This window comes from Alternaria ethzedia (genome assembly GCF_023757985.1).
Source record: "Alternaria ethzedia strain BMP 0044 chromosome Unknown scaffold_13, whole genome shotgun sequence".
NCBI lineage: Eukaryota > Fungi > Ascomycota > Dothideomycetes > Pleosporales > Pleosporaceae > Alternaria > Alternaria ethzedia.
In genome coordinates this window covers 791,923-814,954 of record NW_026056206.1, presented here as the reverse complement: position 1 = coordinate 814,954, position 23,032 = coordinate 791,923, and the positions used below count along the sequence as shown (strand labels likewise).

The following is a 23,032-nucleotide window of genomic DNA, read 5'->3' as shown; positions in this document are numbered from 1 at the left end:
AACCGTATCCGATCAATATCACGAGTCCAGCCTAGACTCCGTACCAGTATAATCATCATGGCAACAGGAACTTCTTGTTCGACGGAGTGCATCAAGGGCTCAATTCACGCGGGAACACCCAAAGGCACCATCGAAACACTCCACGGCCTCTCTGTCTACGTAGTCGGAAACCGGACCACACCACGCGCAACAATCTGCATCTACTCCGACATCTTCGGCCTGGGTCTCCCCAATAACAAGATCATTGCTGATGCCTACGCCGCCTCGGGAGAGTATCTAGTTCTGCTCCCAGACTTCTTCAAAGGCGACCCCGTCGGACTCAAAGTCGCTGATGCGCTGCTTCCCGTCGACGCGGCGGCGCAGAGTACCTTTGCGAAGTATACGGGTATCCTGGCTAGTTTGCCGACTTTCCTGATGTGGCAGCGGAGGCATGGGAAGGCGGAGTCAGATAAGATTTGTCTCGACTTTATGCGGGAGCTGAGGCGAGCGACCCCGAGCGAGAGGAAGATCGGTATGGTTGGGTTCTGCTGGGGCGGAAAGTATGCTGCTCGTACGGGGTTGGAGAGCAACATGATCGAGATTGATGGGGTAAAGAAGCCGCTTGTCGATGCGATCGTGGCGCTACACCCAAGCCACTTAGCTGTTCCCGAGGACGTCGAGGGTCTCGTTGTCCCTACGAGCTTTGCGTGGGGCGTGGAGGATATCGCTGTGAGTTTTGAGACGAAGGGCAAAGTGGAGGAATGTCATGCGAAGGCACAGAAGGCGCGAAAAGAGTTCCCTGAGATCGAACACAAGGCGTATACGCCTGGCAGGCATGGCTTCGCGGTCAGAGGCAACCCAGACGATCCGCAGGAGAGGAAGGCGCTGGAGGACTCGGAGAAGCAGGTACTTGCGTGGTTCGAGAAATGGCTCTGAAAAGTGCTCTGTAATTCGGTAGCCGTATATTGGCATAGGTATCATCTCCGCGTATTCAAGAACTCATTATATCCACCCTAGCGCCGTTCGCCTATCAAGAGACCTTTACTGGGCCTCTCAATTCCGCCTGTATTTCTGGGGAATGTTCTTCTCTACAACGCCTCTGAGCTCGAGCCTCTCCCACTCCTCTTGTGCCGCCTCTTTCTCCTCATGCATCTTGAAATGCGCAATATCCTCTGGGTGGTTCAAATCTTCCTCCTTCACGTCGTCACCACTGTGGTATTTCTCCCAATGATGGATCTCGTACTCGTACTCGTCGTCACCGTGGTGCCCTGGGCCCATGCCAAAGTCCGGGAGCTTGACATTCTCCGAATCCTTTTGCAGGAACTCAGCCAAGGTGATGGAACCGTCCTTGTTGATATCGAACATGTCTAGAATAGTCTGGACGACCATTTGTTTCTTGGTTTCGGAGATGGAGGCGCTAGAGGGGTCTTCGAGACCGTAGGTTTTGCGGATGTCGACGGTAGTCCATAGACCAGTACTATCGTAGTCGTGCATGTTAAAGAAGGTGGTTGCGTCGTAGCCCGCGATGTGATGCTCCTCTGCGACAGTGTCAGTGAATGGCCCTTCCTCTTTGTTTCATGTTGTGGGGATCTGGGGAAGTTCGTACCAGCCATGTGTCGCGTCGCCCAGTCGGCATCTGCTGGGACTTCGACTTGCGCATGTTCAGCGCCGCCGTGCGCCGAGGCATTGAGGGCGCATGAAAGCAGCAGAAGCGCGCCGAGTGGTAATTTAAACATGCGATCCATAGTTCTTGAAATTATAAGGCGCGAGGGGGTGTAAAGCTGAGTTGAGTCGTAGGCCAAATGTTGACGGCGGCCAGGGGCTCGGTCCCCATGAGGCCAACCGCCGACACTATGTCATAGGGGCCTCGAACTTAAGGTTTCCACGTGCAGCTCTCTTTCACCGCATCGCCAACACCACAAGCTCACCATGAACGTCCTAGTCCTCCTGAGCCTGTTGCTCTTCATCCCATTTCTCTTCTTCCTCGCGTTCCTAGCCGCATCGTCTTGCATGGGCGACAGGTTTCGCGCACGATTCGCTGGCGTCACATTCAATCCTCGAAACGCATCGTTCGGTCGCAACTACACACGAGGATTTGGATCAGGGGCTGGCACCGGCGGCTGGGAACAAATTGAGATGGAAGACATGATGGGGGAAGATAGCGACTCGGAATGAGGAACTTGGCACGCGCGACGAGAAGTATGGCTTGACTGCCCATCTCGGTGCTGTACAGGGTATCTTCATCTACACGCTACCGCCGACCGGAGCCTTCTAGAACTCCAGATCCTGCTTCTTCGGCATCTTGCTACCACCAGCCGCCTCTCGCACAGCCTCCTCCTGTGCCTCGGTATCGCCTTCCATCGGCGGCAGGCTGTACTTCGCGATCACAAATTTCCGCCTACTCAGCGTAAACGCCATGTCCTCGCCCAAGTCTCCTGCACCACCACCGCCGCCCTTCTCATGAAACACTGGTAGCTTGTGCACGGCGAACATACCCTGCGGTCGCTCTTCCTCCTTCGTCGTACCTGCCGATTGTGCGAGTGCTTGCGCACGCGAGTATGGGAATGGAGACAGCTCAACGACACCGTCAGAGAGGATCTCCATCCAGCGAACAAGGCCTGAGGATCTCGGATATAGGGTCAAAGGAATTGTGATAATGGCGGTCAGGCGCGTTTGATACTGTCGGAGTAGCGCGCGTAGAGCGTGGAGGAATTGGAGTACGGAGGTCGGGTGGGCCGCTGACGGAGAGTACAATGCCGGCGAGAGGAGAGACGGTATCACGATGCGATGGATCGTATGTGGTGGTGTCGACTCGAGCTGCTGCCGTATGTTTTGCAGTATCGGAGGGAAGGGCGAGGAAGTGCCTGTCGGTGGAGGTATGGGCACATAGTTGATCGCTGTTCCTACAGGGAGCGTGAGACGTTTGGCGAGATCGAAGGTATGGCAGAAGACCATCTGTTCTTCTGTCGCACTATCGCCTTGACCTGCCGTCCTCTGCACATTGGGAGAGCCTGTTGAGAGCCTCGTCAAAACTGCTCGATAGATAGTCTTGCATTCGCAGAGTATATGTACACAACGCACCTCTAGCACTCTCAAACTGCCCCAGACCTTCATATCTCCACGCGATCTTCATCTTCTCCGCTCGCTCCTTCCCTTCCTTTCTCTTGTCCGACTTGTCTTCTGATATACCTGGCAATTCCCTGCCCCACACTTCGCCCATGCCTACTACATGCACTTTATGGCCCTGCACCACTCCCTCAGCTGCGTAGAACCGTAGTAAGGCACCGGCATAGTCTGTCGTCCCGCTCTCGCCTATGAGTATCGAATTTCCCAGCGCCAGGCCAGCGTGTCCTGCTAAGATCCCATCGAGCGAAGGTGTGCCGGTCGACGTGGTGGGGCGGCCATCGATGGGTGAGGGGCGGACGCCGGGGGGTGTTGGTACAGGTTGTACTATCAAAGGGGAATATGGCGCGTTTGACGCGTCTTCGCCTGTCGGTGCGCGAGATAGCGCGATGTTGCGCTTGCGAAATGCCATTTGCGAGTGTCTTGGGCTGTAAGTCGCGACCTGTCGAAAATGTTAGAGGGGCTATCGATAAGCGCGAGTTAGCGTCAGACGTCATACACCCAACAGTCGCGACTGCTCGATCGATACGAAACGGGAATCGAAATCAATGTTTCTGCTATTCTCAGTTCGCGTACTAGAAGAGTCCGAACTGCAACTATCTATCTGCTTCTCGCTACCGGGCGATGACTCGTCTTGATTCTTTTGCCCCGATACAGCATCTCGCCTCCCTGATGTCTGAGTTTCACGCTCATACCGGTCGCATCAAGGCTCAGTCGCTCCAAAGACCCAAACATACTCCAAAGAAGACCGCAATCTTCAGCTCAGCGCAGTGAAACATCTGGACCCCGCAATGCATCCCAGCAATCCTACCGTATCTCAGCATTGCGGCCGCTTCAAGATAATCTCAGATGCTCGCGCTGTCCTCATTCTGGGCAAAGCTCTCCATACTCTGCCTTGAATGCTTCCATAATTGATTCCTTCTCTTCTTCCGGACATTCTGCAACCTGTATCTCGAGCAACTCTTTCTGGTTTGTGTAGAAAGCTTGCGCTTTCTCCCACCGGGATTCTTTGCGAGCACATTCTTCCTTGAGCTTGTCCTCCGCCTCTAACCGTCTGTTCTGTTCTGCTCGCACCCTCTGTTTCCATACGCGGGCGTCTCTAACGCTGCTGTTAGCAAGTGTCTTCAGCTGGTTTCTCACTTCCTCGTTCTCGGTTCGACTGTTATCCAGCAGCTTTTGCATCTGTTTGTGTCGCTCATGCAGAGCTGCCATAGCTCCATCGGTTGCTTTACGCGCTGCCTGTGCCTCAGAGAGCTCATTTTCAAGTACTTGGATCCTTGCTATGTGTGCCTCTTTCTGAGCTGATGTGGCGGCCATGTCTTCATCAATCTTTCTTCGCGCATCCTTCTGGTCTTTGAAGAGCTTCTTCATCTGGATCTACAGTCAACGTTATTCGCCTCAATGTCTATGGATTATTGCGCTTACTCTGTCTGTATGATGTGCTTCTTGTTTTGTTGTACCTATTCTGCGTAAGCCACGCCTCCTGATGAAGCAATCAAACGGGATCAACCATCGCTTACCAGTTCCTTCAATCTCTTCAGGGACACGATTCTTGACCGTGCGCATCAGATCCTCCGTGAGTGAGGTACCTCGGCCTTGGGTACCGATTCTAGCCGGTAACATCGCTGATGCGTGCGGTGCAGAGGGAAGCATAGTCTGAAAAGAGCGCATCCGCGTCTCTACATCCGCGCTAAATTTTGTGGTAGGAATGTTATTCAGCGGCGCCCCGTTCGCGACCGACCTGACCGCCCATTCAAAATTATCCATAGCCCACGGATACTTGAAGGGCGTTATCGCGCCCTTCAGCAAAAAGTAGTACTCGATCAAAGTTTTCAGCTCGAAGCCGTAATCGGGTCCTACCATATCAAATGAATATCCACTTTGTCGATATGCGGCCTTGAATGGATGGCAGAGGTCCTCGATGTGTGGTAGCATCACCGATAGGATCCGTTGTCCTCCAGATAGCATGTATACTCCCCCAGGCGACTGGTCAAGCTCTTTGTGGGCCCATGTTGACTGGATATCCTTATATCCGCCGATACGAAGCTTTACCAGGGCGATCTTCATGTACCACTGTGTCGTGGTTCGAGTTTGTGAGGCTGGTACCCAGACCAAGTCTTCGACCAAAGGCAATTTTGCGAACTCGTCTGGAAAGTACTTATTGGCGTAGTCTTGGATGTTCTGCAAAGTAACTTTGTCATTGGAAGCCATCTGCTCAAACGTAAGCAGCTGCGGAGAGTTTGGTGCATGCGCCTGATATACCTCGATGATGCACCCGTGATTGATGAGTCTTGCTGTAAACGAGCTCGTCAGGTCTTTCAGAAATGATGATTGTCGCAAGGTATACCACTCGAGCCTTGGGCAGTGGCATGTGTTCAAGTAGGTAGCGGAAAGGGAAGTAAATAATGAGCAAAGGAAAGTGGAACACCAGGAAAGAACTCACCAGCAGGCGGATATGGAAGCAGGATAGTTAATAAACTTAGCTTAACCTCACCTGGGCATTCTTGTCTCTGACCGCATGAGTTTACCAACGTCACCAGTGAGAGAACACTTCCTGAGCCAGTATTACCTCGCACCACCCTCTAAATCATTATCCTACTAGCTTAAAAGTGTATTAGGACGAGATACCAAAACCCCTAGTCGAATCATACAAAAGGACTGCATCATCAAGCTGACTTGTAATGGTATCCATCAGTAGCAGAACCTTGTGATATTCAGTATAGCATGTGCGCCTCCATATCGCAGTACCTATGATACGTCTTTAAAGTGTTGGTATCCCGACCGATGGGAAGCGCAGTTGGAATGAGCCGTTCAACGCGTAGCCTCTGAGGCTGTGATGTACCTAGGTGGACTGTGATGATGTCTATCATACCTAAACAGCGTCCGCGTCCGTCCCACACTACATTGGTTGCGGCTCTCGAGCCGCCGAAAGCTGATTAGTAGCGACAGTCACTGGTAGGTAATAGACGTGAATTGACAACTGCAGCATGGGCTTATTGTACCCATGGGAAACTAAATTTGCTAGCTGGCACTGCTGGGCGTTCTTTCTTTGCATATGACCTGGGCAGTACAAGCTCTCTACAAGCTCTGGGAAAAGCGCTCGCCTATACGAGCGCTTTGGTGTCATACGTTATGCATGGATGACTCGGAGTGCGACGCAGGGTATGAGTGTGCTCGTCTTCGTGTTTTCCTTCAAGGTTCCCCGATCATCGTCTGCCACTAAAGTCCCGACACGGCTAGCGTCTACTGCTAGCGCCATCTCCAAGAAGGCCGGACAGCACTCGATGCTTTCAGCATCTTCAACACAACTCTACCTTTTTCATCTAACTCTACTTTCAATACAAGGTCATGGCGGAGGATGAAGAGACTGAGTCTGCACTGATTCCAAGTCTCTACAAACCACCCGCTTTGCTACCGATCGCGCAACTCAAAGATCAACTCCTCTACACAATAGACACATACCCCGTGACCATTGTTGTTGGTGAAACAGGAAGTGGTAAGCTTCCCGATTCTCTCCAGAAAGGCCAAAGCTGACAAGTAGCCTCAGGAAAGACAACACAAATACCGAAATTTCTGCTAGAAGCCGGCTGGTGCAATGGCGGCAAGCAAATAGCCATCACCCAGCCCCGACGGATAGCGTGTACTAGCGTAGCAGCAAGAGTCGCAGAAGAGCTGGGTACGCCACTTGGTCAGCAAGTCGGGTACAGTATCAGATTCGAAGATGTCACGTCCGCGGCTACGCAGGTGAAGTTTGTCACAGATGGCCTGTTACTGCGCGAGATGCTCGTCGATCCGCTCCTTTCACGCTATTCAGTCATTATGGTCGACGAAGCACATGAAAGAAGTTTGTCTTCGGACATACTATTGAGCCTACTGAAGAAGGTGCTGAGGAAGCGAGAAGACCTGCGCGTCGTTGTGAGCAGCGCTACGCTGGAAGCGGAACGTTTTCTTGACTTCTTCAACCCCGACGATGGCGAGAAGGTTCATGGCAAAAGCAAGGAAGAATTTGGATACATCATTGGTATCGAAGGGCGCACATATCCGGTTGAGATCCAGTACCTACAGGAACCAACGAACGACTACGTGGAAGCAGCAATCGACACGGTCATGAAGATCCACGAGCACGAGAGCGAAGGCGACATTCTCGTGTTCTTAACAGGACGTGAAGAAATAGACGATGCAATCGACAAGCTGGGTGACCGTATTGCCGACATGTCTTCATCCAAGCAAAGGCTCATGCCCTTGCCCCTCTACGCTGGCTTGCCAACAGAAGACCAAAATCTCATCTTCACAAAACCGCCACAAGACACGCGACGCGTCGTTTTTAGTACCAACATCTCAGAGGCATCTTTGACTATTGACGGCATCGTCTTGGTGGTGGACTCAGGTTATGTCAAACTTCGCGCCTACAACGCCAATTTAGGCATCGAAAACCTCGCTGTCGTGCCCGTGTCGAAAGCTAGTGCCACACAGAGAGCGGGTCGTGCTGGCCGGACGAGGCCGGGCAAATGCTTCAGACTGTATCCTGAAAGCGTTTACGAAAGCTTGGAGGAAGCCACGTTCCCAGAACTCGCCCGCTCGAATCTCGCACCTGTGATCCTGCAGCTTCTCAACTTGGGAATCACAAATGTGGTGCGGTTCGATTACCTCTCGCCGCCGCCATCAGCACTAGTAACGCGCGCTCTGGATTTACTCTACTCTCTCGGCGCGTTGGACGCTCATGCTCGTCTCACGAAGCCCCTCGGCACGCGTATGGCGGAGCTTCCGCTCGAACCGATGCTAGCTCGCGCATTATTGAAGGCCGCTGAACCGGAGTTTGGCTGCTTGAGCGAAATGCTCACAATAGCCGCAATGATGACTCTGCAAGGCAATGCTTTCGTTTCTCATGACGGTGGAAAGAAGCAGCTTGATGCGGCGAGGAGGAAATTCGCAGTAGCAGAGGGCGACCACCTTACACTGTACAATGTATACGAAGCTTTCGTGAAAGCTGGAATGGGTAACACAGCATGGTGCCACTCCAACAGTCTGAACCACAAGTCGCTCGTCAAGGCAGTCAGCGTCCGGAAACAACTTGCTGCTTACTTGGATCGTTTCGGTGTCAAAGAGAATGTCCTCGCGTCATCGGGCGTGCTGAGGGTCGGCGGTACACCACTCGCCGAGCGCGTCCGTCGCTGTCTAACGACTGGTTTTTTCGCGCATGCTGCGAGGATGAAAGCAGATGGGACTTTCACCACTGTCGATGGAAAGACGACGTTATGGCCTCATCCGACGTCTGTGTTCTTCACGCGGAAGGCGGATTGGGTCATATACACCGAGATTCAGTCTACAAGAGACAAGATCTACATTAGGGATATGAGTACAGTGGAGATGGACTGGTTGACGGAGTATGCACCGGGGTTCTACAAGATCAAGAATGGCGGTCGATGAGACGAGAAGAAAAGTAGCTTGCGGGTATCTATCAAAACTAAAGGCATAATTACATAACGACATAACGACAGGACTGCTGCTTGCCCGCAATTACTTGCATGCGTCGACGAACAGCTCTCGCATGCCCTTCAGGAAGCTTGCCAAGTCGCGCGTTTCATTCAGCCTGTCCACAACCGTCTCGACCTCTTCGCGCTCGACCTTGGGCCGCATCTCTAGCACCCTGTAGTCGCGTTCGCTAGTATCCAGCTCAAACCACGCCTCACGGTCCCACTCCCTCTCATCAACGTTGGTATAAACGAACTTCAGCCTGTCGTCCTTCCCCAGCCCCTCAATCCTCAAGCCCAGATAGTTCTCCCAGAAGTCGAGTTCTGGCTCGTTGTACCGACTTTGCCCATCGAGGTAACGGCGGTGTTTGAGTTGTGCTTCGCGGCGTGCGGAGATGGTCTTTTGCACTTCGGCGATCTGTGCGCGCAAGCTGTCGCGGTGGGCTAGGCGCTCGTCGCGCTGGAGGGTGAGGGCGGAGATGGCTTCTTGCATCTCGGAGGTTTCTTGGGATTCTTTGGAAATTGTCTGGCTGTGCTGGGCTGTCTTGAGTTCGAGGATTTCGATGTCGCGCTTCTTCATGCGTTGGTCCTCTGTCGCAATAGTTAGTATGCGATCAAACAAGATGCAGGTGTGTCGTGTCTTATCGTACCATGGAGTTCTGCGACATTCATGCGGAACTGGTTGCGCTCTTCCAGTACTCGTCTGCGGCCATTCTCGATGAAAGCATCAAATCGTGTAGTGAACTGGTTCATGCGACTGCGCAGATCGTCGAATCCGAAGTTGATGCTGGGTAGTTGGTCGGCCATGGACGGCGCATCGTGCGAGGAGGCGCGCATCGTGGTGCTCATGGAGGGCTCGAAGGTCGTCATAATTGCGGCCTGATTAGACGTTTCTCGTAGGATATGCGAATATGTGGTGGGGTGCGATGCGATGTTGGGTGGTGAGGGTGGATGAGATGGTTGCTCCGTAAACAAACATGCGCGCTAACGCGGCAGGAACGATAGCGGGGCGCATGCACGTGCCGACGCGACTTTTGGCGCTAGTGGAACTTTTTGGCGAGGTTCCAAGGTTACTTTCATCATCGCGTCCGGCGCATGCTCAACCTTGACAGACACAATTTTCGCTCTCGCATACGGTCGTTCGTTTTCTGCGTACAAAGAATGAGGCTATACTCCAGCGTCGTTACGGATCGAGAACCTTTACGACAGCCCAATGGCTGATAGATCGCTCAAAGATCTGAACTACGGCCATCCCGGTGCAGCGACTTACGACTTGGAGAACAGAGAGTGGACGTTTGCCAGACCTTATTCCGCGCGCCCGTTCAAGCGCATACGAACTTCGAAGGACGCGACTCCTGCGAGCAGTCATGCGACACCGGCATTTTCTCTCCCTGCAGAAATTCTAGCGAGTAGGACCAGCATACAGAAAGAGATCAGCAACAGCATCGAAGGATACCCTCAGCTCTCTGCAGCAGCCGAAGTCCTCCCCGATCTAGCTGTAATATCTGCTGCCATATCATCCACGGCTTCGACCTACGATCCGCTCGTCGGCGACCTACTCTCCTTCGGTTCGATTACACCCAAGGGTAGACACGAGGCATGGCAAATAGCTGCATTGCCGACGGGAGAATCTGGCAGCATACTGCAATTGTCAATCCTAGACAACGAAAGACACGGTTGGACAGCAGACCCGAAGTCATGGGTAGAAGGGCGGACCTTGAAAGACACGGAGAGTGGCTTCTGGAATGAGGAAGCGGCACCGATCCAGCAAGTTCACTTTTCGCATTCGGATGACAGCAGACCTTTTCTGGCTGTGCGACTGCCTACCCGTACTGTCCTCTTCCACCCAGACTACCACCGCCGACCACGCGCTTCCGCTGTCTCACCGTTCTACCGCTTACCCGCCTCCTCGATCGAACTCCACCCTATACTCAGCATAATTCAAAACGATACTGGTGGCTTTGCTCATGCCGACGTCACATTCAATCCAGACTTCCAGTTGCAGTTTGCACTCGTCGACCTGAATCAGTCATGGAGTGTATGGGACATCGAGCATCGGCCCATACTTGGCACGTATTCGGCTTCATGCCTGCTTCGTGGAAAGATCGATGAACTAGAAGAGGACGGGGACACAACTTGCGAAGACGGTTGGGCGAGGATTCTCTGGGTGGCTGATACAACGACGTTGCTGGTATGCAACAGGCGCCATTTGAGCATCGTCAGCATCAAGGGCCGGACAACGTCATACCTTCCCTGCCCAGAACTTTTCAGTGAGCGATCGGCAGACTGGGTCTTGGATGTCAAGCAACACCCAAGAGATAGAAGTCGGGTTTTCGTCTTGACCTCTACTCGTTTATTCCTCCTTTCGGTCACTGCACCAAGTGAGCTGCTTCCGAGGGCTGGTGAAGCTGGAGCTAAAGTCCTCACATCCTGGCGGCACTACCGGGGCGTGGAGGATTTCACACTTCACATAGGCGTGCAGACGCTGTCGGACGATGGTAAGTGTCAGATCAATCGCGCGACAGAAATCACACTGACAGCCTGGCAGAAACCTGTGTTGTGCTCCACTCTCGAGTCAACAATTTGGTCCAAATACAAAGCTTCCGCAGCAATACCTCCGATTCTTCCGGCCTCGTTACCAGTTCAGATCCGACCCTGCTAGACCTACCCATCGGTGGATCCGCGCACATAACCAACTTGTACATCGAGCCCATGCAATGGGAATACTCAAAGAAAGATGTCGTCTTCCTCCAACTGTTTGTCACGCTCTCCGACTTAAGTACGCGCGAGCTAGTTGTCTGGAGTCGGAGCACCTCGACAGGACATACCACCGAGAATGACTATGCCGTTGTAGACTTCACGCTAAGCACGATCAGACGCCCTAGAAACCTCATCTTTAACTCGAAACCACGCAACAAAGACGACGATTTCATAGTGCCTAATGGATTGGTCGACAGAGGGTTACCAAGCTCCAAGATTGGCAGGCAGCAGCCAGAATCGCGCAGATCCTCGGAGGGTGCTGCCGTGCCGGAAGCTCGGGATAATGCTTCTCTGGGCGAGATTCTATCTCAGTCAAAGAGCGCGGCGGAGCAGGTCTCGGGTACCATCGATGCGGTGGCTGTCATGGATCAGGTGAACGAAATGCTGGCGACTGGTGCAGACTTGCCACCTTTACCATTGGGTACTCTGTAAGTGAACTGGGTCTTGTTTGCATTCTGAACTAACAATTGCAGGATGGAGTTTACGCACGCACAGTTCCATGCTGCAGACATTGACGAAGCTTCGTCCAACTTCCAAGAGCTGTTCTCTTCGCCAAATGGTCAAGATACTGTGGATGTTCAGCGTATCGCAGCTATGCGCGTACTTGGCTTGACCGACGATAGCGACCTCACCATTTCCGACGCATACGATAGTATACTCCAGACGTGGGTTGCGCCTATGCCACCCGATATGCCAATTCGCGTTCGGCAACGCCAAGAACTTCTGGCTCGGCGAATTGCTACGGAGTTGATGTTCTCAAGCACATGTATACGTGACGATCGGATCCAAGTGCCCGCTGTTAGCATACAGCGTGGGCAGAGTCAGGACAGTGCCGTAGCCTTACCTATCTTGCCTGCAAGACCAAAGGAGGCTACCTCCAACTTCACCTCAAGATATTCTGCATCTCAGCCGTTACCGACACCGCCATACTCATCTATACCACCTTCGTCTTTGCCTCCATCCTCTGTGTATGGATCGTCCCCGCCCGAGATACCTTCCATGGAGCCAGCTCCATCAGACCCCCTTAGTCGGCTTAGCAAGTATCTTCAGACTTCCAAAGACCCGGTCATCATTCCGCCAACCGTGTCCCAAAGTCTCGCGCATTGGGAACTAGGAAAGGATCCGCATGTGTACAATTGGGTCAGTGTGGAGCGTACTCTTCGGGCCGGAGAACTAGATGAGGAGAGCCAGCAACAACGCGAGAAAGAACGCAAAAAGAAGGAACGTAGGGAAAAGCGACAACAACGCGAGAACGAGCTCATGAGGGCTAAGACTGCTAGTCAACTTAACGCATACCCGAGAAGCTCTCCAGGGCCAATGCTGGGTGGTATGGGTAGCAGCAGTCAGGTACCGAGTCAGAGCCAAAGTCAAAGCCAGGTACCATTCCAGACTGGTGGCTTCACGATGCCACAAAGTCAAGTAGAGCGGGGCAAATTTGGAGGAAAGCTAGACAAGAAGAAGAAAAAGAAGGGAAGGATCAGCGGATTTTGAGTTTCGGGTTGGCGCATCGTTCCGTACATGTGACTCCGGACTGCAAATGCTACATATGCACGGAGCGGATTCCTCTCATTCGATGCCGTCACCGGTGCGGAAAGAAGGAAGCTCCTCCCCTCAAAGTGGGGTCAGAGGGGTAGCTTCCGCATTCCAACTACATAGCTTAGCTCTACCCCAAACCCATCGTACATACCAAGGATCGCATCTAATACAAGCAATTAATTCCACAATAACATCACCAAAGTCCTTGTGCAACATCAAAAAATGTCAGGCTTCCCATCTCTCCAGCCCGCGTTCACCGTCCGTGTCGACATCGATGCGCCGATGCAAGTCGGAGGCCAGCATGGCGCGCAGTTGGTCATTGTTCCGATGGTATCCGGTACAGTAAAAAGTGAACCGGGCTTCGAGCCAAAGCTGGATGGAGAGCTACACGGTACCGGCTACGACTACATCCACAACGATGCCGATGGCGGAAACATGCGCTTGGATGTTAGGAGTCAAGTCAAGTGAGTGCAAAGATGCGCATGCCCGTTCGAGAGGATATCAAAGACTCATGGGTATACAGAAACCATGACGGAACGATTCTGGCAATGTACTATAAGGGTACAGTGAAGCTCACGCCAGGCGTCGGCAAGGTGCTATCTGGTGCTTCGGATGCTAAGACTACGGACTACGGCGATTCATTTGTCAACTTTACTTTCGAGACGGGCAACGAGAATTACAAGGAGCTTCAGAATGGGACGTATGTCGCTGCCGGCCATTTCGTCACAGGCGAGGGAAAGCCAGGTGTCGTGGTGGAGTACAAGGTTAGCAAGGTTGTGTATAAGGCGTAAGTCAACACACGTGATGGGGGTGAGTGAGGCTGTATCGGGTTGTTATTTGAAGATGCTGATGCCTAGTTTAGGACGAAGACGGGTACATCGCGACCTGTATATAATCCCAACTTATGATCAACGACCGTACCAATTCTACTTTCCCGTTGTGTCTGTTCTGATTATCGCGCTCTCATCTCCCTCGCATCCTCTGAAAGCTAGTATTGATGACCACTCTCTTTGCTGATTCGTCAATCTCACTATCTCAGCTCACCTTCACCGCGCGGATACTGAACGCCGCGTTTGCTAACAGTCTTGGCGCGTCTGACGCGACCTACAGACTCTTCGCTCTTCTGTCTTTCCATTTAAACTCTGTCCGCATTTGACCGCCTGGGAGCATTCGGGTGTTATACGCGACAAACTACGAAGCGCGAATTGCTGCCGTCCACCTGCGATTACATGAGTCCACTATCGTAACGCGCCTACCGTCAAATCCCGACCCAACATCGAGACGACTCCGCTACAGGCACATCCATAAGCGATATGCAGCAAAATTCGCCGGCGAGAATGCTACTAAAGAAGAGGTACATTCTTGGCGACTTCAACAAGTACGCGACAGGCAGGCTCGCGACCCACTTTGCCGCCATCTCGGACATGGCACTCTACGAGTTCTCCGAAAAGCTATATCTTGACGAGAAGAACAACGCACGTCGATGCCACATGCTCCTTGTTGGTCACTACTCACGGAAATCCGGCGGGCCGCCAGTATGGGCACACGCTACGGGTGAAAGGATTTGCTACTACTCCGGATCAGGAACCCAAGTGACTCCGTTGGTCCAAGACATACACTCGTCCAAAGTCTACTACGATCCTCCCTTCAGCTACATCGGTGGGTCGCAGGATTACGGTAGCTTGAAGCCTGGAATGAATCCGGAACGCAAGCTTGAGCGTGCGGTAGTTGATTCCGCTATCAACTTCATCTTCTTGCTGAGCGGAAGACTGGAGCAGGTCTCTGATCTGATGAATCCGGACATACTTAGCCATTTCAGACTTGCCTGTACGAATTTGGTCCGACATCGAAAACCTTGTGTGGGAGACGCTTCATACAAGCAGGGTTCGGACACGGCAGTCTTTGGTGCACCCGCGAGTGGGCAGCTACATTCTCATGAGCCCATTGCGCCCGCTGAATCAAACCTCTCGCTTGCGCGCCTTAGCATGGATACGGCCTCGCCCAGTCCAGGAAAACGTCAGTTTGTAGACCTTAGCGACGATCTGACCGATGGGCTACCAACTAGTAAGTACATCATCCGCGCTTCTCTGGAACTTGGCTAATCTCGCAACATAGCTTCAAATAAACGTACACGCCTGTTTGTAAGTCATGTTCTACTCCTGGAGGTCATCATGATACATCGTTGGCTGACATACAACAACAGGAGCATATTAGCAACTTTGAAACCGAGATGAACGCCAAACACGAGTCGGAAATACGGGAACTCAGAGCTCAGCTTGAACAACAACAAGCAAAGACGGGCGATGCAAAGGAAAAGCTCATGCGAGAAAAGACCAAGCGACGCCAGGCGCAGGTCGAACGTGAGACTTGGAGAGAGAAGTACCTCAAGCAGCAAGCTCTAGCTGAGTCAGCCACCAAAAGTGTCAAACAAGAGGAGGGAAGTGAAGATTGGAAGGCCATGTTGTTCGAACAAGAGAGGAAAACAGAGCACTACAAGCTGAAGTACATTGCCCTGAAAGAAGAGAAGAAAGCTTGGCAGGCACAAACCATAGTATCAACCGAAGGTACTACAGAACGCGAGGTCCAAGATACAATTGTAGCAAACGACCACCCACAAGAAGACCAGGTTGAGCAGCCGAGCGCACACTGCGAGGAACACAGAGCTCCCACAAGTATTGGATTTGTCAGGCGAACAAACACGATAAATTCCAGGGAACTGTCCAGGAACCTAGCCAAGTATTGGCAGTGTTCTGGAATCTCCGCGCAGGGGCATTTCGGCGGCCGAATTATGTCTGAACATCAGCGAAGAAGCGCAATAATGGGTCGACTGGGCTCGGTTACAGACACGTTACTTCTTCAGGAGCAGATAAGGGGTGTTGATGTAGAGCGAGAAGACGTGAAAAGGCGGGCGTACATTCAAGCAGTTGAGCAGACCAGGTACTTGATGGAAACGCAGGGGCTTAAGCCCAGGGCCAAAAAGTCGAGGAACGTGATAGAGCAGGGGACTATATAGTACGAGTCTAGCTACACGGTTTGCAGACTACAATGTGTTTTTATATTATACACTACTACAAATTAGCACGTCCGCCAACAACAATACGTTCATGGTAAGGCAACGTTGGCCTTGATAAGTGATATACAACTACATCTTAGTGTCGCCTTACCATGATCTCATATCATCAATGCCCTTCCCTACTACATGTATCTTTGGAGTTGTTCGATGTGTAAGCGATAGTTGTGTGTTACGCATCCAGGTGAATCCAAAGTGCGAGACCCGCTTCCCTACAGCATACGTCGTCCACAGAGTCATCCTTCCTCGCAACTTCCGGTTTCCCGAATCAGCCAATCGTCCAATCGTCCAAGTATCCATAAGATTCAAAGCTTGGGTGTTCTTAGTATACAGGCTGTAAGTGAATGCGCCATTCAACAATCGAGCCGCTGGAAGAGGCGCAGAAGTACGACATGGATGAGTTCCAGAAGTCAGTCGCTGGAGTCGAGAAAAGATTTGACAAAATCTAAAATTACACGACAGCAACATAGTAGATAGGTCACGGAAGATGGTTGTGAGTTCAAAGCATTCTCTTTCCATTAGATATCAAGTGCATTAGTTTACTGGTGAGTTTGCGAAACCGTTCACTGACCCATGCAAACTCGACAGGTCCCCATGATCGGACTTTTCATATGTAGGTCGTAGGGACGCGCCTCAATTATCGGCGTGAAAGGACACGTCAGAGCGCATTCAGTCTTGAGGAACCTGTACCACTACCACCCGGACTGCGCCGATGAGCTGGAGCCAATGGAGTGCAAAGTATTCAATATGCGTTTAGGAGACAGATATATAGCATCGGAAAAGCTGTCGATATGAGAAGGCGGCATCTGTCTGACATGTTCTGGTTGCAGAAGTGTTGCAGACTATCATGCGTTGATAGAACATACCATACAGGATAAGAGCACGTTTGCCAACGACAATGTAATTCTGCACAGCCAATGTCATTCCCAGTCGAAGATATACGCTTCCAACGCAGTTTTGGCTTAGCCTGAGTGCGTGTCATATATTCAATTACCTGCTACACACATTGGTCATAGATCACGCATTCATTGCAGAGTCATGCTTCGCTACCGGGGTTGAGTATAGAGACGACTACTTCACGCGAGGAGCCCTTGTAAGCTACCGGTATCGCCTTACAAACCCACCAATATGCACGCCCAAAAGTCCCCGCGAGATGAGTCCAGGCTCGAGCGCGAAGTCCAGGAGACTACATGCGTCGTCCACAGACTCATCCTCGCCCTCAACGACCGGTTCCCCAACCCAGCCAATCACCCGAATCCCCCTTAGCTGTCAAGCTCGGGTACCCACCCGCTCCTCCCCTTCTCCCCTTCCTTTTGCGCGGCACAACTTAGCGCACCTCCAAACACACACCCTCTCCACTTCTCGGCGCCTGCGGTGTGGCAGCACCCGTCTCCGCGATACTGTGATCACTTGTTGAACCATCGGCACTATTGGTAGCGACAACCGACACCGACTCAGCAGCACGAGTCAGCCCTTTGCACGATAAGGATGCGTGAGTCGAGAAAGCATTTGCTTATGGAAAGCCCGACGGGGTCGCGATAGATATTGGCTTTTGCCGCGTATCTGTCGTATGGATGCCTTATGCGATCAGTCGTAGTTGGTTATCTACCGAGTAGTGCATGTCTAACAAGGATCCCCACGTTACGGCACCCAGCACAGTACCAAACACGCTCAACCCGTTTTATGTACGCTCGCGCTCCCGGCCGCCGTGAACGTGGGGAGGAAGGAAGGGGCGACAGCAAGGCGGCCGTTGTCTTAGTCGTACGTGTTAGTGCGGGATGACATCTCCTGTGAGCTATTTTCCGAACAGTACCAACGGCGCTAGCTTCAAGGGGCCTGACTGTTGCAAGTGTGTGGACAGACGAGGAAAAAGCAAGTACTCGAGGTCCATCGAAACTTTACTGTTTGCGATGGCGGTTGCAGTAGTTGCGGGCCTGATGCGTTCCTAGGTCTGAGGCTGTGGATATTAATCGTCGCGATTCGATCTTCGGCGTGTTGGTGGTGTCGTGGGGATCTGAATGGCAGGTGCGGTCCAGGTGGTTGTCAGGTCTCGGCTTCTCTCCGCGAATGAGAGCGTGTTAGTGTCTTGGCGGGAGGGCGCTCTTGCTGTGGGCGCCTTCGATACATGCTTGCGTTTTGGAGGAACGGTATGATGCTGGTGCATGAGTGTACGCATGGAGAGATCAATGGATGTGATTGGTATCAATGTATTACACTATTAGTCTTGGGACTATGCTACAGTCGACGGGTAAGTCGATGCTAAGATGCCATTGGAGGCAGGTATCTGAGGACTATGCCGCTATGCAACCAGTCGTAGGCGTTGAAACGGCCTATGCGTCATGCAGTGTCGTTATACATAGATGCGAAACTAATGAACAAAAGAAAGACGAGCGGACGAAATATGTTGAGCCGCGACTGCGATGACGAAGTGGCCGTTGTAGTCGTGCCGAAGCGAGACGAGATAGAGAAGGATGCAGATAACCGAGTGTGACAGAGGCGCGTCGCGCAAAACTCCGTCTCATGAGATGGTGGCGCCTTCGATCGGCACCACCACACGCGAAACAAGTAAGTGACCCAATCCGATCACATTATGCCCTTGAGGCCACGGAAGCCACCGGTTTTGGAAGACGAAGGCTTCTTCTGTTCCTTCTCTTTGACCTTCTTTCCGATGTTCTGAGCGCCGCCTGTCTCATAGTCAGCCTCTGATGTTGCAGGACGTGATACCGATAACTTACCCCGACCGTATATCCGGACCTCCGATTTCGGGTCTACTTTGTCTTTTCTCTCCTTACTTGAGCTTCCATCGGTGTCGGCGGAAAAGCTACTCTGCCCGCTAGATTGAGGCTTTGGAGCCTGAAACTGATTGTGGAGAGACGCATCATATGCTGCGGAAAAGTTTGGTCCGTATCCGCCACCAAACCCAGGGTACGGCGATGGCGCTGTTTGAGATCGTTGCGGCTTTCCCTGTTGTAGTGATTCAAGTCGAGCAGGACGAGGTGGTGACGCGGCTGATCCCGGACTGTGGACGGAGTCCGGCGATCGGTATTCGTAATATTCTTGCTCCTCGCTTGGGGTGGCCTCGGTAGTAGACAGAGGTGTCAAATATCTCGAGCTGTAGTTGGTCGCCTGTCGGAGGCTGGAGTTGCGACTGACCCGTGAAGTGTCAAAATCGATACGACCAGATTTGTCCCGGGGGTAAAGCTGTCCTATCTCAGCCTCGCGCTCCCCTTCGAGCTCATGATACTTCATCTGCAGCTCGGTATATTGTTCTAGGAGACGGTAATGAGTCTTCTTGAGTTGCTGCATTTTGGCATTGCTCTCTGCAAGCGCAGAGTCGAGCATCTGCTGCACAGAAGACGGCAGTTGCCCTGGCTTACCAGTGCTTCTGTCAGAAGATTGTAGACGGGACTCAAGCTCCATAATCCGGCGCTCGTAAGCCTTGATCGACCGCTCGCGTTCTTGCTCGCGGCTGTTCAACCGCATGTTCGCGATTTCGAGATCGTTGCGCAAGTCGTTCCGCTCCTGGATGAGGGTGTGTAGCTCCTTCCTCTGGTCTTCGAATGCTATGATCTTATCTTGCGCACCCTCAAGCTCCCGCCTAATGTCAGCGTAGTCTTCAAGCTCGTATTCCAACGCTTTGGTTCGTTGTTGGGCTTTTAGTTGCTCTGCCTCAGCTCTCTCCACGATCTTCTTGAGCTGCTCGTAGTCTGATTGTGTCCTTTGGAGCTCATACCGCAGACCACCCTCATCGCTGTGCCAGGTCTTTTCACTTTCTTTGTAAGATCGCACCTTGTTGTTCAACTCGCTTTCCCACTTCTTGGACTGACTACGGCTCGTGAGCGTTTCCTTCTTGAGTTGGGCGTACAGCTCGTTTGCCTTGGCGAGTTTGGCCTTCAGTGTCTTGTTGGTGTTGATCAGATTCTGAGTCTCCGCCTCTACAGTCGCTTCTTTGATATGCTTCCGCTGTAGCTGTCCGATGTGAGCAAGATGCTGCAATTTGAGATACCGCTCAAAGTTGAGGTCATTCCGAAGTAGCATGATCTCTCTCTGCAAAGACGCCATGGTGTGGTTTTGGAAGTCATGGTGGGTAGATTGATTGCCGGAGATTGATTGGGCGAAACTGTCCAGGCTGGGTTGATGTGCCACGAACCGCCGTGCGGATTGACCAGACATTTCCGGCTTCTTTGTATCTTTAGTGGGCGGCAGTGTTGGAGAATCCATCATGTCGCGACCTTTCAGCAACGGTGAGGCCATAGACTTGATAGATACCGCAGACTTTATCGACTTGCTCCTTGATGGGAGTTCAAGATCGGGAACGTCTGGAGCATCGCTTGACGAAACGTTCATAGTCGACTGGGTATTCCTCCAGCTTGCATCTGAGTCGTGTACTGTTGTGCCGTCCTGATCGTCCAGAGTGAATTGCGAGGGTATCTCTGGGACAGGGGGTAAGGCTGCGTTAGGTGGTGGACCCGGGTCCTCCAAAGTCGACGATACGGCAACGCAAAGGTCCATGCATTCTATGACGACGTCTGCGGGGTCGCTTTTCAGCCACCTGTTCTCGCTCAGCTCGTCTTCGACTGTGGTCGTGAACATGTTCGGGTGTAGTAGATGAACGCGACGGTAGGGTTCCGTCCGGCTGTGGATGAGATCTTGGTCCAGGTCGAAGTCGCGCGCGCCTGGAAAGTTGAGTGACTTGAGATACTTCCTTGGCTTGCGCACAAAGCTCATGAAGTTGAGGGGAAAGAGACCGTATAGGAAGGTGAAATAGTGCATAAGAGTCGGCGGCGGGCAATCAGGGTAGTCCATGGATGGCTGCACCTGCTCCCAGGCGTGTTCGGAGTCGGCATCGGTTTCGTCATCCCCCTCGTCACTATCGTCGTCTTGCATGTCCATATCACCGCCTTTCTCGTCAGTGTTACCCAACTTGTCCCAACATAGTATCCGACAGTAGACCAGGAACATTTTCTCGAGGTGGTGATCAGAGGTCAGCGCTCCGCAAATGTGAGGCAGGAACATGATGAGGACGACGAGAGCGAGCTCGATAACAGTGGACGAGTTGTCTATGAGCAGGCATTTTTCAAGGTTCTGAATGAGCGGGGTCTCGAGGACGAGGTGGAGGTGCGGCGGCTGGAGGCGGACGAAGGCACTGAGCAGGTTCAAGGCCTGTATGCGATGCTGCTTCTGTAGGAGGAGATTGTCGAGTGTGAGGAGGAGGACCTGGATGTATTAGTGAAGACCATGATACTGAAGGAAAGTACTCACCTTGGGCATCTTGCGCCCAAAGTCGACCAGGACAGCTTCGAGCTCATGGGCCACAAACTCGTTCTCTGGCCTCACGGCATCTTCAGGTGAAGCAGGCACGTTGGTCCGCGCCAAGTATGCGTCGAGTATCTTCTTGGTAAAGAGGGCGGACAAGCGCGCGTGCTCGCCATCTTTGTCGACGTCATTGTCGTACACCAGTATGCTCTGGATAAAGGCCCTCGCATCTTCAATCTCGCTCTTCTTGTAGCCTATGCCGTCGATGACAGGCCTCAGGGCCGAGTTCCACCAGGCGGTCAAGCGCGCCTCGCCCGTTATCGCGGGCCGAAGCAGTCGCAGAGCTGATAAGAAGGCGCCGCGCTTTTCGGGACTACTGGCGACGTGGCGGAGGTATAGCGCGTGGAGATCATCGTGAAAGCGCTGGGAGTCGTGGTCGTCGATGTCGTCATAGCGCTCGAGGAAGGCTTCTATGGTCGCATAGAGCTCGTCGGGGAGAGGGTAGGGGACGGTAGTGGCCGCGAAGGTCGTGTTCAGAGCCTTCAGCGACTCGCGCATGGAACTGGACATGTTAGCGATTCCGTCTGAAGTATTACTAAGGCTACTAAGACAGCAGGTATCGCGGCTTACCCTGACATGGTGTCTTGTATCTCCACTTGCCGTGGTACAGATGCGCTACGGCAGGCGAGGTGCACGTATATGAGTGTTTACGGGTACGGAGGCAACGTCTCGGATAGATGCACGAGGGTCCAGCAGGCAGTAGGCATGTCACTGGGCATGCAGGTCCGGTCTGGGGAGCCAAAGCTTTTTGACAGCGCGAGTGCGTGGGGTGAGGATGAGGGACCAGCGAGCCGCAGCAGAGGGTTCAATGGCTCCGCCTGCTCGCAATTGCTCGGAGGTGCTTTTGCGGGAGCATGCCTCAGTGATGCGCGGCGCTATCGACCAACCCCAGAGATGCGCCAAAACAAATCTCACGTCTCACTGCCGGCGTCCCAAGAGCGCGCAGGGCCTGTTGGGGTTGATGATGCTAACCCGAGGTGCACCGCCCAGTCGCGGCTAGAGGCATGCGAGAGGTGCCCGTGCGTCACGGCCCTGCAAGCCACCACAAACGGCCTCGAAGCCACCATGCTTGCTTGTGCCCACCACCCCTGAAGCCATCCCATTTGCCTTCGGCCCACTCTCACCATTTCCGTGTGTAACTATCAATCGTCAATCAACGCCCAGTCACACAATTACCAGACACGATTGCTATCCTAGTCGCTCTTGGGAGGCATCGCGTGATGTATACTCAAACACGATCAAACATCGCCAACGTATCTCTGCCATCCTATCACGGCCTCCTGCCCATATCCGTTACTTCGGAACACCCTGGGCGGCCCTGTTTTCTCACGGATAACTCTACCCAGTTCTGCGCAGCCCAAGTGGACTCGAGCAGCCTTTCCATCACGGCAGCCGCTCGCCGCACCTCCAATCAGGCGTGTCAGAGAGAAACCCTTCCAACTCGAGTCTGTACTCATCACATAAAATCACCCAATGATTACATGTGTCAGTTATAGCTTATCGTCCGCTCCGGTCATACCTCTATATCAGAAATATTCCGGCACGGCGCATCAGGGCTCGGATCAAGAGCTATGCCAAATGTGGCAGCCCTGCATGCACTCTACCTCAATCTTTCACATGTCCAACTGCAGCATACTTTACTCTTTCCAAACCAATCGCTAACCGAGTAGTTTCTTCGCTGTTCAGGAGTAGTTGAGGTCGATCGCTCTCCACTGGAAGCACAACAGAATAGACTTTGGACGAGTCGTGCCGTGGAGCTACGCGGGATGCGCCGAAG

General features: G+C 52.7%; 10 protein-coding genes across 10 annotated transcripts; 5 read left to right on the top strand and 5 right to left on the bottom strand.

Annotated features, from left to right (window-relative positions):
• Positions 1-57: 57 nt before the first annotated feature.
• J4E87_006138 (uncharacterized protein) lies at positions 58-915 on the top strand (the record flags this gene model as incomplete). The annotated part of the gene is made up of 1 exon (XM_049377743.1): positions 58-915. One exon carries the CDS (start codon positions 58-60, stop codon positions 913-915), a length of 858 nt encoding a protein of 285 aa, XP_049232784.1.
• A 117-nt stretch (positions 916-1,032) lies between these two features.
• J4E87_006137 (uncharacterized protein) lies at positions 1,033-1,473 on the bottom strand (the record flags this gene model as incomplete). The annotated part of the gene is made up of 1 exon (XM_049377742.1): positions 1,033-1,473. The coding sequence occupies one exon, from the start codon at positions 1,471-1,473 to the stop codon at positions 1,033-1,035; it is 441 nt and encodes a 146-aa protein (XP_049232783.1).
• Positions 1,474-2,250: 777 nt separating this feature from the next.
• On the bottom strand, positions 2,251-3,514 carry J4E87_006136 (uncharacterized protein; the record flags this gene model as incomplete). Its single annotated transcript, XM_049377741.1, has 2 exons — positions 2,251-3,011; positions 3,061-3,514. 2 exons carry the CDS (start codon positions 3,512-3,514, stop codon positions 2,251-2,253), a joined length of 1,215 nt encoding a protein of 404 aa, XP_049232782.1.
• Positions 3,515-3,966: 452 nt separating this feature from the next.
• J4E87_006135 (uncharacterized protein) lies at positions 3,967-5,313 on the bottom strand (the record flags this gene model as incomplete). Its single annotated transcript, XM_049377740.1, has 2 exons — positions 3,967-4,479; positions 4,528-5,313. 2 exons carry the CDS (start codon positions 5,311-5,313, stop codon positions 3,967-3,969), a joined length of 1,299 nt encoding a protein of 432 aa, XP_049232781.1.
• Positions 5,314-6,450: 1,137 nt separating this feature from the next.
• J4E87_006134 (uncharacterized protein) lies at positions 6,451-8,529 on the top strand (the record flags this gene model as incomplete). Its single annotated transcript, XM_049377739.1, has 2 exons — positions 6,451-6,598; positions 6,650-8,529. 2 exons carry the CDS (start codon positions 6,451-6,453, stop codon positions 8,527-8,529), a joined length of 2,028 nt encoding a protein of 675 aa, XP_049232780.1.
• A 90-nt stretch (positions 8,530-8,619) lies between these two features.
• Positions 8,620-9,443, bottom strand: KPR4 (Ribose-phosphate pyrophosphokinase; the record flags this gene model as incomplete). The annotated part of the gene is made up of 2 exons (XM_049377738.1): positions 8,620-9,164; positions 9,224-9,443. 2 exons carry the CDS (start codon positions 9,441-9,443, stop codon positions 8,620-8,622), a joined length of 765 nt encoding a protein of 254 aa, XP_049232779.1.
• A 343-nt stretch (positions 9,444-9,786) lies between these two features.
• Positions 9,787-12,824, top strand: J4E87_006132 (uncharacterized protein; the record flags this gene model as incomplete). The annotated part of the gene is made up of 3 exons (XM_049377737.1): positions 9,787-11,071; positions 11,122-11,761; positions 11,807-12,824. The coding sequence occupies 3 exons, from the start codon at positions 9,787-9,789 to the stop codon at positions 12,822-12,824; spliced, it is 2,943 nt and encodes a 980-aa protein (XP_049232778.1).
• A 267-nt stretch (positions 12,825-13,091) lies between these two features.
• On the top strand, positions 13,092-13,660 carry J4E87_006131 (uncharacterized protein; the record flags this gene model as incomplete). Its single annotated transcript, XM_049377736.1, has 2 exons — positions 13,092-13,333; positions 13,393-13,660. 2 exons carry the CDS (start codon positions 13,092-13,094, stop codon positions 13,658-13,660), a joined length of 510 nt encoding a protein of 169 aa, XP_049232777.1.
• Positions 13,661-14,206: 546 nt separating this feature from the next.
• On the top strand, positions 14,207-14,971 carry J4E87_006130 (uncharacterized protein; the record flags this gene model as incomplete). Its single annotated transcript, XM_049377735.1, has 1 exon — positions 14,207-14,971. One exon carries the CDS (start codon positions 14,207-14,209, stop codon positions 14,969-14,971), a length of 765 nt encoding a protein of 254 aa, XP_049232776.1.
• A 3,551-nt stretch (positions 14,972-18,522) lies between these two features.
• On the bottom strand, positions 18,523-21,833 carry J4E87_006129 (uncharacterized protein; the record flags this gene model as incomplete). The annotated part of the gene is made up of 3 exons (XM_049377734.1): positions 18,523-21,156; positions 21,202-21,757; positions 21,826-21,833. 3 exons carry the CDS (start codon positions 21,831-21,833, stop codon positions 18,523-18,525), a joined length of 3,198 nt encoding a protein of 1,065 aa, XP_049232775.1.
• Positions 21,834-23,032: the final 1,199 nt, after the last annotated feature.